The 16,594-nt window shown below is 37.9% G+C and overlaps 1 protein-coding gene across 32 annotated transcripts in view; it reads left to right on the forward strand.

The window, feature by feature from the left end:
• Nucleotides 1-16,594, forward strand: part of ANK2 (ankyrin 2) — a 688,006-nt gene that overhangs the window by 556,323 nt on the left and 115,089 nt on the right. For 24 of the 32 annotated variants that reach the window (XM_082389582.1, XM_082389587.1, XM_082389568.1 and 21 more), the window contains 6 exons: nt 3,302-3,499; nt 6,744-6,842; nt 7,382-7,480; nt 11,383-11,580; nt 16,023-16,121; nt 16,493-16,591. In XM_082389582.1, coding sequence (XP_082245708.1) covers nt 3,302-3,499; nt 6,744-6,842; nt 7,382-7,480; nt 11,383-11,580; nt 16,023-16,121; nt 16,493-16,591 — 792 coding nt within the window. The remainder of the gene's footprint in view (nt 1-3,301; nt 3,500-6,743; nt 6,843-7,381; nt 7,481-11,382; nt 11,581-16,022; nt 16,122-16,492; nt 16,592-16,594) is intronic. The other 8 variants (XM_082389584.1, XM_082389586.1, XM_082389567.1 and 5 more) reach the window with 1 other exon arrangement.

Here is a 16,594-nt window from a genome sequence, read left to right on the forward strand (position 1 = left end):
AGGTGTTGTACATTCTATGGGTTTGGACAAATGTATAATAACATGTATCCATCCTTATAGTATCATATAGAGAGAGTAGTTTCACTGCCCTAAAAATCCTCTGTGCTCTGTCTATTCTCATTTCCTTTTAAGTTTACCTGGCAATTCAGCTGTTAAAAAAAAATTTATGGTCCGTCAGTGCACTCTGAATATCATGAACTTCATTAACTTTACCAGAAATTGTGGTAGTGTACCTGGTAAATATTTTGTAATCCATACTTAATAATGAAAGGGTTTCTCATTAATCCCTCTTAATATAAAATAAAACTGCTTAATAGTTTGTAGTCAAATTCCCACATGCATGCACTTCTGAAAACTCCCTCTCTTAACCTAATACCATTGCTCTACAATTCACTCTCTTCCAAAGGGGAGATAGTTACAATTATACCCAGTTACTACACTGATCTCCAAGGTCAAGATCTCTGGGTAGTCTGTTTTCTTCTTCTCTATCAGGTTTAGAAATAATACCTCATGGTTATATAATCATGGGGCTAAGTCATATTTATGCCTACTCCCAATATATAATGAAAGAAAAGTCATATCATCACAATAATATCTCTCAGTTAAAAGTGCAAGCAGCATACTCTATTCACCAGTCAAGAGCATAAGACATATTTTGCTGTACAGACTGGAAGGCCGGGGCTACAGTGGCGTAAGTTCCTGGGTCAGCCAATGTGCTTGTCCCCCGGGCCCTGCCCTCAGGAAGGTCCTTTCTTGTCCAATGTCCTCCATGGACATAGCTGAGAGGGCCGCTGGGACCTGCCCTTTTGGGAGTTCTCTTGCTTTAGGTGCCCGTATTCTTTTGGCACAATACGGGGGCCTGGCATTTGCTTTAGGGATTGAGCAATCACAGGGCCCCTAGTCTTAAACTCACTTGGAACGTAACTCACTTAAAACTTTAGTTAACTGCTGGTATATATGGTTCCTGGGAATCCTGTTAGCTAGTAACTTATAGCAGAAATTTTATCAAACATTTGAACCCTGTCCCAGCCTTTGCTATTTCTGTCTTTTGGTAAAAGGAGTTGGGGCTCAGCAAGTTTCCCTAATTTTGGAAACTAGCAGTGATGGTAAGGCAGAGCTCACGTCTTCCTGGATCAGGCTGTATCACTGTCAGTGATGCTTTATGATGAGAGAATTATTGCCCCTTGTATTTGGAAGAGGCCTAGAGGATCAAGCTGCCCACATTTTTTTCTTTAGCTCTTCCCATGAATATTATCTTCTGTGATTTCCCAATTCTTTGCCTTGGATTGAATTAGCTTTAGCTTGGGGTGGCAAATTCAACTTTTGCAATTCTACAGGGAAACAATTACCCAAACCTCCAAGGTCTTATAATCTCTGATTACAGGTGGAAAGACTTTCTTATCAAATTTGTAGGTTCTTCCCTTTTCCACTTTCAGATAGGAGCGTACCAAAAGTTGAAGAAAATGGGCAAAACAGCTTATTTCTTAACTTTCTTTTTTTTTTTTTTTTAAACACGTACCTTAATGCTCTGAGAACCAAGAGACACTGATCGATAATTTAAGCAGTTACTTGGCCACCACCAGTCAAGGACTGCCGCTTCTCAGCTATGGTTTAAGGGGTCACCATTGCCCTAAGGCTCCCCCTCGCTCGCTGAAAACACATGTTAGAGTGTGTCACTTGTAATACCCACCTCAATCAAATTCTGCTGGGCAGAAGTCCAAGCAGGGAAACCCAGAAACAACAGATGTTCACGATAGCTATCCTCAAGTTCTTTGGTCTTTGATTGTGTTTTGCTGTCCATTTATTTTTGTAACTGTTAATTCTCTCCATTCCTCTCTTTTCTCCTCTGTATTTCAGAGGAAGTTGTATCTTTTAAGTGTTGTCTGTCTCCCTTCCTATTGAGAGACCTCTAGTCCTGTTAGTTTTCTTAGAGGCCATCATATTGTATCTCTTTCTGTGGAATGAATAGACAAAGAAATGTCTTTAGAATCCAATGCCTGAATTCAAGTTCTGTTTTCAGAGCTGCGTAACCTTGGACAGTCCTGGAAAACTCATTTAATTCCTCTTAATCTCTTTTCTCTGGAAAATGGTTGAATAATATATGTTACGCCTTCCTTTCAGGTCTAAGTATAGGACTTGTCAGGTATGCATCATACATGAAAGAAGTTTATAAGGTGCAAATTTTTCCAAAATTCCAATTCTATTGCTAAAATAATTGTATTATTACTGTTTATTATTTAGTTCTTACCACCCTGAAATGCATACGGTGCTATTTCATCTCTTCCTGTACCTTCCACTTAATACTTTTTTCCTTTTCACTTTAAGATAAAGTGCATTTATTTGAACAGTTCTTCCTATTCTATTCTACCTTCTCCATTCATTCTTAGCCCTGGAAGTTGGCCCAGCTTTTCCTTTCTCACCTTTGTTATGACATGCCCTTGGGCAGATTATAGAGATATACCTCTTTTCATCACTAAGGTTACACACAATTTTCTTTTATCAAGACAATGGTTTGGCCTCATTTTCTTAACACTGAAAACATTTTCCTGACCACACATTAGAGTCAGGTGATTTCTTGAGCCTTCTCGAACGTGCCCTCCCTGTCCCTTATACCAGCCCTATCCTCTCCCTGTTTTTAAAATGAAAAGCACTTGGCAAATACTTAACCCCATTTGCTCCTCGCCAGACTTCCATTTCATCTTTGAAGCCCTGGATGTAAGTTCCAGACCCATCTGCAACGTTTCCTGGAACAACATCTTTTTAAATCAGATTGCAACATCTTCTTTACCCACAGTCTCTCCTTGAAGAAAATAACCAGCATTTGTATCCTTGGCTTGCTGAGTGGAGTAAGAACAAAGTTTTCCCAGCATCCCTCTTTTTTTTTTCTCTTGATTCAGTTCCCAGAATAAATACTGTCTCTTAGTGAAAGCTTTTGGATGAGAATCTAGGTCTTAGGACTTCTGGACTAGATTTCTTTCTTATTCAGAACCATGAGCTGGTTTATATTTAAACATAAGTGAAGGCTGAAGCCTTAATGAGTTGAGAAACATTTTGGCATGCCCAGAAAACAATGACCAAGTTCATGGAAATATCTACTTTTAAAAAAATTTAAGGAAGATTTTGTGACCAAACAGGTCATTCTATAACAAGATATAAATTGTAGTCAGAGTAGCAGTAATTTCCTTTTGGGTAGGGGTTCCTGGAGATTCCAAGAAGACATCATGAAACATCTGAGTGAAATGTATTACTAGTGAAGTTTGGTCTGTCCTGGCACTAACTTTTTACTTGATCTGAGTTGTAGGAGGAACAGACGCCTTTGCATATTGCCTCTCGCCTGGGTAAGACAGAAATTGTTCAGCTGCTTCTACAACATATGGCTCATCCAGATGCGGCCACCACAAATGGGTACACACCACTGCACATCTCTGCCAGGGAAGGCCAGGTAGACGTGGCATCAGTCCTCCTGGAAGCAGGAGCCGCCCACTCCTTAGCTACCAAGGTAAGAGGAATGGTTTCATGCTGACATGGACCAGCAGCAATCCTAAATCATAGAGTGTCAAGAAGGGTAGATCTCCTTTAGGCCTCCGACTTCTTCTTCCTCTTTGAATATTTTAGATTCATTTTCTAAATGACCAAGGGGGATTGTGAGATTACATATAATATCTTCAAAAGGAGGGCTGGATTCTCTTCTTCTAATTAATGCCGGTGTTGTTTCTAGAACTTTATTATTATTATTATTATTATTTGGCCATGCTGTGTGGCTTGTGGGATCTTAGTTCCCTGACCAGGGATCGAACCCGGGTCCCCTGCAGTGGAAGCTCGGAGTCCTAACCACTGGACCACCAGGGAATTCCCTCTAGAACTTTAATTAAGATGATTTCCATAAAGCAAGTGTTATTTTCTCTTTACTTTCCATGATAAAAATCTATAATATATTCCCCCGAATATATTATAGAAAAAAAAATACAATTCCCAAATACATTGAGCTAGTATTACTACTGAGGAAGATAATATTGCATTAGATTGGCAATACTGTATTTGTTGAGTTTTAGTACTACCTAGAAGTTCACGTCACATAATCTTGCATTTTTCCAACCCTTGTTTCAGCTATTATGCCCTTTCTGCTTCCTACACTTCACCAGCTACACAGTGTCTAAACAGAACTGGGCTGGAGAGTCACACTTTATTAGTTGTTATTGTCATCTAACAAAGGATTTTACTTATGTTCAAAGTTTTGAGCTAGGGCAGAGTAATTTTTTCTCCACTTGACACATTATATTTGAGATCCCTCTTTGGATATGACTTAGAATAAAACACGGACACAGCTAATTGGAGCAAAAGAAATTGGACTAGTACAGAAGAGAAGAAGAATGAGACACATTACAGCCTACAACAAGTGAATTATTCACAGGGCAAAATAATTCCCACAAATACAACAGTGATTCAGATTACTAAGGAACGGGCATAAATACTGCATCTGGGGGAGAAGGGAGTTTACAAGTACGAACTGAAGTACTGTGGTGGCATCTGTCCTCTTAGACGTAGGAACAGCCTGCTGGCTGTTACGACTTACCTGGTTGCCTATGGCTGTAAAACATGCTTTGATGTAAGAAGTTGGTAATTATTCAAATGCTGAAATCAGAAGGGTTGAAAGGATTTTTAAAATCTTTTTGTAAAAAAATCATAAACTAAACAACAAACATAGAGTTGATCCTTAAACAATGAGAAGGTTAGGGGCACCCACCCTTCACACAGTTGAAAAACCTCATATAACTTATAGTCTGTCCTCATATCCGCAGTTCTTCTGTATCTTGGGTTCCCCATATCCATGGTTCCACATCCTTGGATTCAACTAACTGCAGACTGTGTAGTACTGTAGTATTTCCTATTGAAAAAAATCCACATATAAATGGACCTTCACAGTTCAAACCTGTGTTGTTCAAGGGGCAACTGTGTAATAATAATAATAATAATAGTAATAATAACCCAAGAGAGACTGGGTGATTGTCTCATCAGATGAAGGTGATAAATAAATGAAATTTAGATATATAAAATACAGAAATAGGGAATAAAACATAATCCCTTGTCTTCCAAAGATTTTTAGAATTAAAAATATATCTAAAACAATAGTAAATTAGGACAGTTAAATGGAAGAAACTATTAAACAAAACAGTTGCACAGTGGAACTGACTGGGGTTCTGAAGGGTAGTTGACTCATCATCAGTAAAGCTATTTAATTGTTGATAAATATCAGAGGGTAAATGAAATCCTGATGAGATTAACATAGGGGAAGAAGGAAGACGTGTGATTCAAGAGATGCTTTCCAACCTCTATTTTGTGATTCTACAGTAAAGATTCTATGTAGTTTTGTCTAATAATAGTTTCCAAATTTATAAAGGGGCTGGATCACTATTCCAGCAAGACTTTAAGGATAAGGAGTTTATTTTTTCTTTCTTAACACATGGTTTGTCTCAGAGAACTCTACTTCATCCTGAGTGTCACTCCAATCATTGTGTGGATTGAGTTAGAGGGAAGAGAGCATTAACAGCAAATGTTGGCTTAAATGGACTTCCTATATTTGCCCCACACTTGGGAAAAGCAGAAGATTTACTCTCCTCCAAGGACTTCTTAGTACCTACTGTTCAAAAAACAGCAAAAAGAAAAATGACATCTTAGCTAAAAATAATTTTTGTAGTGACACTGTGAAAAAGCAGTATTGCTTCTTGAGGGATATTCTGTATTCTGATGAAGGCTTAAATGTTCTGGAGGATAAGCCCTATCTTAGACCACTTAACCCAGGCATGTTTGCTGTGTGTGTTTTGCAAGCCCCGGTCAGCTTTAGAATTCTCCCACTCCCAATGTAGTGCCAGAAGAGCATGTGATTAGACTGTCTGGCCAAGAGGGTGGATTTGAGATCATGGTGTAGGAACTGTGCCATCCTCGAGATCTGAGTCCAGGGACCTAGCTGTATTTGTAACACACTGCTAATTACAGAGAGTGACATTGGTTAGGCACACAAGACATTGAATCTGTACGTGTAAACATGTGTAGGAGAGCAGCAGTTTAAAAGTTTGGTGTTAATCAGCTCAACATCCTGCCAGAAGTAGACTGTATTTTCCGAAAGGAATTGATCTTATATAAAGTGTGGGTCTTTTGAGAAAAGGGATAAAAGTCAGGACGAGAGGTGCTTTTTAAACGGTGAACTGTTTTTGTTCTGTGCACCATTTTATCTTGCTATTTCTGCAGAAAATGCAATCAACTGAATCACAAATAATTTTTTTTATCATAGCTGCTGAACTACCCTAAACCTTAAATAAAGAAATTTGGAATTCAGGTATTATAAAAAGGATAGAAAAACGAGAAAGCCTGGACAGGAGGTATTACTGTCTCAATCCTATTAATTGTAGAGGCAAGAAAAAGACAGGGTTGTTTTTTTTTTTTCACTCACAAATCAGAGCCATTTTACTGACACATAAATTCTAAGCCTAGAAAGTCAAATTTCAGTCTCTAAGCCCTCAAAATAAAATTTCTTTTGTTCAGTCTATCAAGCCAAACTCTTGCTTGTTAAACTTTATGCTTTGTCCTAGTCCTTGTTTATGGCTAACAGATTTAATGCTCCCAGTATTTTTCCCAAATGGAGAATCAACATAAGTTTGCTTAATATGTTAACCAGTAAAAAAAAGATTTTGTTAGCCGTCACGAAGAAAACTGCTACATTTTACTTTTGTTCTTCACATTTTCAGAAGGGTTTCACACCCTTGCACGTAGCAGCCAAGTATGGAAGCCTGGATGTGGCAAAACTTCTCTTACAACGCCGTGCTGCTGCAGATTCTGCAGGGAAGGTAAAAGTTTTCAAGCATATATGTTTGTTATATAACTCGGTCAGGTTGGAAGCTTGGGAGATCTGCATTTCAAGATATTTGGCTCACTCTTCTTAAAGGAATATGAATGTAACGGATGAAACTATACCAAATAGATAATGATGGCGGTGTCCGTGACCTGCCCACATATACACTGATTCAGAAGGTGTTTAAAAGAGCTGTGCCTCAAATGTGTGTTCCTGTCACAACAGGGCCCAGAACTTCTCTATGTTAAGAAGAATCCTTGCAATGTTAACGTAATAATTCTTACATGGCATTTTAGACTTTTAATTATGGTGGAATCAAGATGCCCTGTGCTAACTGAAAGCTCAACGGATCATTTTCAGTTTTAGTTACGTTTCTAATAAGCAAATCATGAGGTATTTATTTTTATTTTTTCCTATTGACTATATTAATGAATTAACATGGACTTAATCGATACCAGTTTCCTTGCATCCTGGCAGCTTCAGGGCAGCTAATGCTAATTTATTAATACTGAAACTTCAACACACCCATTACAGAATGGCCTTACCCCGCTCCATGTTGCTGCTCATTATGACAACCAGAAGGTGGCGCTGCTGTTACTGGAGAAGGGTGCTTCCCCTCATGCCACTGCCAAGGTGAGGACCACAGAAAGGATTTACAGACTGTAGGGTGGAACTCTAATCTGACCGGACATGGGAATTGTTTTTTAAGCACATGGTGTTGATATAACTGCAACTAGTCCTGGCAATAGTAGCTTTTGGTATTGTCCTTTTTTTTTTTTTTCCCGACCGTTTGCTTCCACAAAGCCTTTTAAGATTTTTTACAAGTCAGCAAATACTAAGGGGACGTGCCCAGGTACCAGTAAAGATGACTCTGATTGCCAACACTCAGTGTTTTAGACACACAAGTATGAGTTTTGAGAAATTAAACGTAAGAAAGGCAGTTCAGGTTTTCCCTTCTCTCGTATAAACAGAATGTTGTGATATACCTACCCTTTTATTCACTCATTCCTTCTGACTTCAAATTTTTCACTGTGCTCTATATGAAAGACTCTTTGTTTTTTACATGTTTCATTCGTGTTAACTATAGCATACATCCTTCCAAGTTCCTAGGCTGGGAATGCATTTTGGGGAGTATGTGTAGCACCAACTCATAAAACAGCTCCAACTAAGACCTGAACCTTTGGACAGAGTGTTTCCCACCATTTGACCTGCCTCTTTATTACACTGAAAATATCCATGAATGTCATATAACAGATAAAGTCATCACTGTATCTTTCATTTATTCATTCAGTAAACATATATTGAGAAGATGTCATAGTTTATTTAAAAAGAAAAATATTTCTTGTGGTGGGAAAATATTCATGCTATATTAGATGACATAATAAAGCAACAACTATTACCACTTACATGCCAAACACTGTGCCTAGCATTTTATATGCAATATCTCATTTAATCTCATAAGATTGGTATTATAATGATTTCTATTTTACAGATGAGGAAGTGAGATTTAAATAGGTTACTTTGTACGTCCAAAGTCACGTGACTAATAATTGCCAGAGCTAGGACTTGACCTCAGACAATCTGACTTTAGAGGCAGCACTCTTAACCACTAGGTCTACTGCATCCCAAAGCAGTAGAGGAGAATTATTCCACTTCTATTATATAACTATGTACATATATACTCACATGTCTATTTAAATTATACACATTATACATATATAATAAAATGGAATACTCTGTGAAAGTATATTTTGTATATAAACAAATTATATATAATAAACTATTATATATATATAACTTTGTACCCATACCTATATATAGATCTATATATGTATGTATATATACACACATATATATTTTATTGCTACAAATATACGGCTTATAATAAAATATTTAAACTGTTAAAAGAGCAGGACAAATTTTTTTATTGCACATACCATTCTTATTTCTTTATAACCCTTCCACTGTAATCTCATCAATCATGCATTTGTTTTATGTCTTTCTTCCTACTAGATTATAAACTACTTGAGGACATTAATCATGTTATATTCATATTTGCATATCTCTGAGGTGTCTCATTCAGTATTATGTGGGTTCTCAATAAATTTGAATGGAAGAATGAAGACTGAGCGACTATTCCAATGGAATAAAAAAAATCTGCCCATTGAACATGCCAGTATTGTTTTCATTAACTTTCTAGGCTGACCATTTTGAACAAAGATATGACTTTATCAACACCCAATACAACACATATGTATAAAGAAGGGATTGTAGTAAAACTATAAAACACGTGTTCTCCTCCCACAATGGGCTCTCAATCTACCAGGGAGAGAAGACCTAACATAAAATAATGTGTATGGATCTTCTAAAGAGACAAATGTACCCTTGATCTCCAGCCTCTATAGAGTGTGGTCCTTACTCTTTGGCGCACGTGAACAAAGTCCAGAAGACTAGGGAGAGCATCCTCTACTCCAGGGTCCACAGTAGGGGGGGTTCAGGAGGCTCCTCTAGTGTCTTCCACTCGTCTGACCTCGCCTGTCAATCAGCATGAGTCCTGTAGCTCAGGGGCCGCTCTGAGAGGCTGGCTGCCAGTTGGTTGGACCCCACCCCTAACTCCACTTTTGACACTCTGTTCACTACAGTTCCCCACCCCACCTTTCAACACATGTGGTCCCTTGGACCCTAGAACCTCTTTGCTTCTTTCTACCAAAATCCGGAATCTTTTCTTAGTCTTCATTGGGTTTTGTTGTTGTTATTGTTATTTGGTTCCAAAAACTTTGACTCTATGTGGAGTTAGGAGGGTTCTTCAGACTTGCAGGTTGAGTATCTGCTGGACAGTCAGACCTCTTATATTACTAAAAATTTGATACTCTGATGATCTCTTAGGTTGTTATGTTAAAACCTCCCTGTCTTCTTCCACATAGGTCTCTGACTTTACCTAAACTTGGTAGGTTCACTGATTCTTTGCTTAGCCTTGGTAAAGCCTGTGCTGCAGAAATAGGGGGAGTTGGGGCTGAAGAAAGCCCACTGTAGCCAAAAAAGTGTTTAAACTTATAGGTTCCACAAAAATCTATGTGCCCTTTTATTCAATAGAGCCCACTGTCCAAGTGCAATGTTCTAGAGGACGTGGAACATCAAGGACCTATGAAAGGACTTCCAAGAAGAGCTGATGAATTTCTTGAGCAGCTTAGAGGGACATATCATTCATCTGAACTGAAAGATGCTTATTTTGGCTTGGAGAAAGGAAGACAGAGTAGATAGATAATGTAGGGACGTTTGAAGATCAAGGTTTCATGACAACACATAAGGGCATTTCAATTCTCAAAACTCCTTTTTATTTTTTTGGTACCCTTTGCAGTTAGATTTCAGGAAATCCCATGACCTAAAATTCTTCTTAGAGTTTCACAAGAAGCCCTTGATCAATATGCTGTCTTTCCCTTCAGCATGCCACAGTCAGTGGCAAAGCCACTGTTTTTCATTTCTATCATGCATTTTTCATGGAAAATTCTACCTGACTTGATAAAGAAAAGGAAAGGAAACAATACAGGTTCCAGACTTATACTTGTTCCAGGGTTTTGTTTGTTTGTTTGTTCTTTTAACTAAGTATGGGGTTTAAAGTTTGGCTGTTGTAAATAACGTATGAGTTCCTCTGGTCCTCTCCACAAACTCCCACATAAAACTAGTAGCCTCTTATTGCTACTTTTGAGCAGTTTGTAGAGATGAAGGGGGGATCCAGGATTTTAACTGACCACCTAATAGGATTAATTAATTAATTAACCTAATAGGATTAATAGAAGCCTATTTTATTAATATCTTTTTCACCAGAATGCAGCCCCTTAAAGACAGGGATCAGGTCTTGTCCACCTCTATATCCCCACACCTAGCACACTGACCAGCATACGCTAGGTACCTACTAAATAGTTGTTGAGTGAATAAAAAGTACAATCCAACCAGAAGCACATTAGTAGGAATGTTATAACAAGACCATAGAAATAATTCCGTTTTATTCTCTTCTATTAAAACCATGTCTGAAATATAGTATTCAGTTCCAGGCAGCACAATTCAAGAGCTATATCGACAAACTAGAATCAGTCCAGAGCAGGTCATCCTTAAGGGAGAGAGCTCTAGAAATGGGGCTTCTGTCAGGAATAGTTGAAGGAATGGGAAATTTAGCCTGGAAAAGCAAAGACTAAAGGGAGATATGAAAACCATCACCAGGTATTTAAAGGACGGTCATATACAAGAGGAATCCGGCTTATTGCTCTTCAGGAGCAGCATTATGAGGGGGAGATTTTAAGCTTTGGGGCATTTGTGTCTATATCTGTCTTACATGTAAGTAGAATGGGGTGCCTTGTGACATGGGTTGCAAAGATTTGGGTGTTGTTGGCTGGAAACTTATGATGGGCAAGAATCTGGATTTACTATAAACGCACTTTTAACTTTTCTGTTGATTCGAGATTCTTATTTCCTTCAGACATATATCACGGCAATTGCTAAGCTTACAAATTACATGTGTTTTATCTTTACTCTTTTAGAATGGCTATACTCCTTTACATATTGCTGCCAAGAAGAATCAAATGCAGATAGCTTCCACACTCCTGAACTACGGAGCAGAGACAAACATTGTGACAAAGCAAGGAGTCACTCCACTCCATCTGGCCTCACAAGAGGGGCACACAGATATGGTCACCTTGCTTCTGGATAAGGGAGCAAATATCCACATGTCAACCAAGGTATTCCGGTTTTGCCTCTTGCTTTAGTGAAGAGTCTTCTGAATGAATGTAAATGGAAACCAATCTAAGATAATTTGGAACAAAGAGGGGGCAGGTTTTAAAGAGAAACAGGAATATCTCATAGAATTCAAGGGTAGCAAAGGAGTCAAGCCTCATGAGGGACTGGGAGATCACAGGCGAGCAAGGAGTGAGGCTCACAGACTCTGCCTGCAGGGCTGCGTGTTTGCACCTTGACTTTTCCCTACAGATCAGTTTCATTTGCGTCTCCCTGTGGATCTGCTTCCTGTGCGTGTCTGTGTATGTGACCGAAGAGGCTACCCTATAGCTCCCAATAGCTAGAATCACTGCAATTCAAGCAGTCAGTCCAGATTGCCATAGTACCTGCTGGTCCTAATTCCAAATTCCAGAGAGGGAGAGAGGTGGCAGTTTCATCTGGGTTCCAGCCCAAGCAATTACTCTAAGCTGCTGGTCTGTGCCCATGACCTAAGTCATTTTCAGCTGGGCTGAGCTTCAGAGGCACCTGTTGGTTGGGAGCAGGGAACTCAGTAAAATAAAGATTTCTGAGCCAACTTCAGTTCAGCCTAGCTTGGGTGGTTGTTGTGGAGGTGGTCAGATAATCAGTGTTTTTAATAAAGCACCTCTCCAGAGAATGGCCTTTGTGGACAGCATGTTAACTATAATAGAGTAATAGTTAGGGACATATCAGAAAAAGATATTATTCAAATATTTAGATTTTTACAAGTACATGTCAGTCTCTCTCCATATATAGCTATATCCCATCTATCTTATCTATATCTATATCTATCTATATCTGTATCTATATCTATATATCTATATATACTTCTATGTACTCCATAGGAGCCAGCTGCTGACAAACAAAAAATTGGAGCCTATATTTATAAGTTAGCTCATCAGTTAGATCTCCTAATACTTTTTTGTAACACGTGGTGTGGGTTTAGTGAAAATTAAGTTTCTTAGGATTTTCCACAAATATACAAATAAGATGTTTTCCACATCTCACTGTTGAATTAATTAGTACTTTTGGAGACTCAGTTGTAAGTTGGTCTTAATAACATTTGTAAATGGGTCGTGTAGCTTATGTCCTTTAGAAAGAGCTGTGAAAAAGACAGGCTGTCTTGAATGCCTCTAGAGCCCTATTCTGTGTCTTTATCACTCAGAAGTGTTCCAGTACATCCCTTGCCTTACGCACTTCTCTCTTCTCTATCAAAAGGCCTCTGCGATCCTTTTTTAAAGCATGGTGAGACTAATTACACGGTTAGCCCTGCAAAAGATATTTGCATTTTAACAAGAATGAACATAATGAAGCCTTATGGTGAAATTCAGTGTGTCAGACGGTCATTAAAGTCTGGGGCATGGATTTCCTTGTGGTCATTAAAATCATGCCTCTCAGGTGGTCTTTTACCCCACTGGGGATAGTCTCACCATGAAACCTATAGTAGAATATTTCATTTAACATCAGTATACAAATGAGTCATGTAAGTGTTTACTGTCCATTAAAAACAAATCTTCATTCAAAAATAAACACAAGAAATCCATAAACAAATCAGGCAAAATTTTGAGTAGAATGGAAATTCTAGACATTTCATGAAACTGATCACACAGTGCTTCTGATGGTATAATTTTTAATTCATAAAAATTGTAGATACATATGTGGAATCAGTTCACTATGTTCTCCCTGATAGTATTCTTCTAAACATATTACTTCCTGTGAGAGAATTTTAGCAGTCAATTAGCAAATATTTAATGAGTATTTCTGAATATTTTCTCCACTCAGCAATGGAGAAAAATATTCAATTTGAATCACAAAGTATTTATGTTATCTTTATAACAAAGATTTCAACATTGGGTGATGTCTTAAAGACAAAGGCATGATGTACTGATATTTGCTACTAGAGTAAAATGTTAGTAAGTATGTTAAGATATATCTGAATAACAATATAATATATAAAAATATAACCCTGGCTTTTGGTTGGTATTATTTATAATTATACATTATAATAATTAATAAATAAGTTATATATGAAATAAATAAATTATAAGATAATGCAACCATGAAAGTATCTCAGGTAATAAACAAAGCTGATAATAAATTCTCCCGTTTTTGTAAATTACATATATTCTTTTTCTACTTAAGGCCAACTAAAATCAGTAATTTCATATTCTCTAAATGATTATTTCTCAGTAAGAACTGTAATATAGAAATGATATTACATTCCTTATCCAATCACCATGTAATAATAAAATAAAACCGACTGTAGAGTCCACCGGTACATCTTAGGAAATAAATTACTTTCTTTGAAAAGAACTCCTTCAACATCTTTTATTTTCTTAATTTATTAGGAAGGTTTACATAATTTGATTTAGGTATGCAAGCTTACCATAATAAACTATAGAGGATTTTTATACTGGTTGTTAGTTTGCAATCTTATATTGTAGGAAATCCATTCTGCAAAATAATGTAGAAAACAGCACATATATTTGGAAGGCCATTAAAGATGCCTTTGAGATATTTGATGATCACTTCAATAACATTTTTAAAAGACCAATGATCTCAAAGGAGAAATATTTTTATGTTTGCTATTTTAATATGGAGAAAAACAACATGAAGAATAATCTTCTGCTTTGTCCTAATATTCATACTTTAGGACTGTATACTATTTGTTTAGAAGTGATAACATTTTAATGCAAAAGGGTGCATATTCCATCTCATCTTCATGGTTTATGAAACTCAAAGTTGAGTTCCAGAATTCCTTGGTGGTCCAATGGTTAGGACTGAGAGCTTTCACTGCCAAGGGCCTGGGTTCGATCCCTCGTTGGGGAACTAAGATCCCACAAGCTGCACGGCACAGCCAAAAAAAAAAAAAAAAAATGAAAAACAAAAGCTAAGCTTAGCCAGAACTCTAAGAATCAAAAAGCCTTGGACTCTTAAATATAAAGCCCTTTCTCTAGTTGGAGAATTTTTTCTTTCTCTGTAAATATCACTCCGATTTTTTAAAGGTCAGAGAACTTGTCAGCTTATAGAAGTAAAGCAGGCCTGCAGAGCCATGGTTAGGAGGGCTGGTCAGCTTTAACTGGATGTGAATTGGGGGAGAGGGGGTGCCAACTCAGAGGACAAGTAAGATACCTCAGTATACAGATGCAGGATGTACAGGAAGAGGATAAATATACTAGGTATTTGAAGAATATAGCAGGAGAGAAACATACGGCATGAATATACTGTTAGCTGGAATATGAGCTCTACAAGGGCAGAAGCTTTTATTCACTGATATATTCGAGTGCCTAGAACACTTCCTGGCATATGAAAGGTACTCAAAAAACACCTGTTAAACATACAAATGATTTAGGTTTTAAAGATACTCTTTAAATTTCAATTTTGCTTGACGGGAGATACTTGCATATGTAGTGAGGCTGCCAGACTGGCATTGACTGAATAAACCACTTTTCCCTCCTCCTTTCTCTATTCTTTCATCTTTTATTAATTCTTTTTTAAATTATTATTTATTTATTTATTTATTTTGGCTGTGTTGGGTCTTCGTTTCTGTGCGAGGGCTTTCTCCAGCTGTGGCAAGCGGGGGCCACTCTTCATCGCGGTGCACGGGCCTCTCACCATCGCGGCCTCTCCCGTTGCGGAGCACAGGCTCCAGACACGCAGGCTCAGTAGTTGTGGCTCACGGGCCCAGCTGCTCCGTGGCATGTGGGATCTTCCCAGACCAGGGCTCGAACCCGCGTCCCCTGCACCGGCAGGTGGATTCTCAACCACTGCGCCACCAGGGAAGCCCCCTTTTATTAATTCTTAACTGTACTTTAATTGCATGTTCAAATAATTAAAATAATTACTTGATGTATATGTGCCAGGACATTTACTTAAAACTGGCCAAATTTATGGGGCAATATATAAATGATGGGGTCACTATTTAGCACTTAGAGGAACCCCCAAAATAATATACTATCTTTGGATGCTGGAGAAAATTATTCTGAACTCATTTCCTGTAACTCTGGACATTTTTTTCATTGATGTGATGTTTTATTGATGAAAATATAGATTATTGCTGTGGTTATAATGTAGAAGTAGTAACCGGTTGGTCCATTATTTAAGGAAATAAATTCATTCAACAGGAGGCACAGATGGGTTTGAAATGAATGTTGTTTGGAAGCTCATTAGCTGAGTTATTTTAAAGGCTTGCATCAAAATATAAGCACACAGTATAGAAAATGTAATTTGAGGAAAGTGTTGAGTAACTTAGAGAGTATGTCTTAGACGGAAAGTCATATTAACTTGGAGGGTTTGTTTTAGATATCAGAAGATGCAGTTTCTAGGGAGAGGCTATGAATTTTTTAGGATTTTTCAAGACATAGTATTATAGATGATACAATGTATTTTCTTCTTCAATTGTACCCCTTTGCTTCCCTTCTCTCTATAGAGTGGACTCACATCCTTACACCTTGCAGCCCAGGAAGATAAAGTGAATGTTGCTGATATTCTCACCAAGCATGGGGCTGACCAGGATGCCCACACAAAGGTAAAGCGAATCACTGTAATATTGTGACAGGTTCTGACTTGGATTATTCCCAGTAGCCCCCATTCACGTCACCACAAGTCCAAGTTCCCCCTCCTCAAAGCCCATTCTGAATTAGTTATGACTGTCCTGCTCACAAGTCTATAATGGTTCTCCATTTTTGCTGAGAGCAAGTCCAAATGGATAGCAGATATTAGGAATCTTTACAAAAAGATTCCAACTTTGCAGACTTAGGTTTACCCTCTCTCCCTCATTACTTCAGCTAGTCACGATGACTTGCACTTTTCTTCCTGTACTTGCTTGCCTCCATGCCCCCCCTCCCCTTGAGTATTAACTACTAGAGTAGTAATTTATTTGTTTATTATTATTTATAGCTCGGTTACACTCCTTTAATTGTGGCCTGTCACTATGGAAACGTGAAAATGGTCAACTTTCTTCTGAAGCAGGGAGCAAATGTCAATGCAAAAACCAAGGTA

This window comes from Balaenoptera borealis (genome assembly GCF_965194805.1).
Source record: "Balaenoptera borealis genome assembly, chromosome: 4".
NCBI lineage: Eukaryota > Metazoa > Chordata > Mammalia > Artiodactyla > Balaenopteridae > Balaenoptera > Balaenoptera borealis.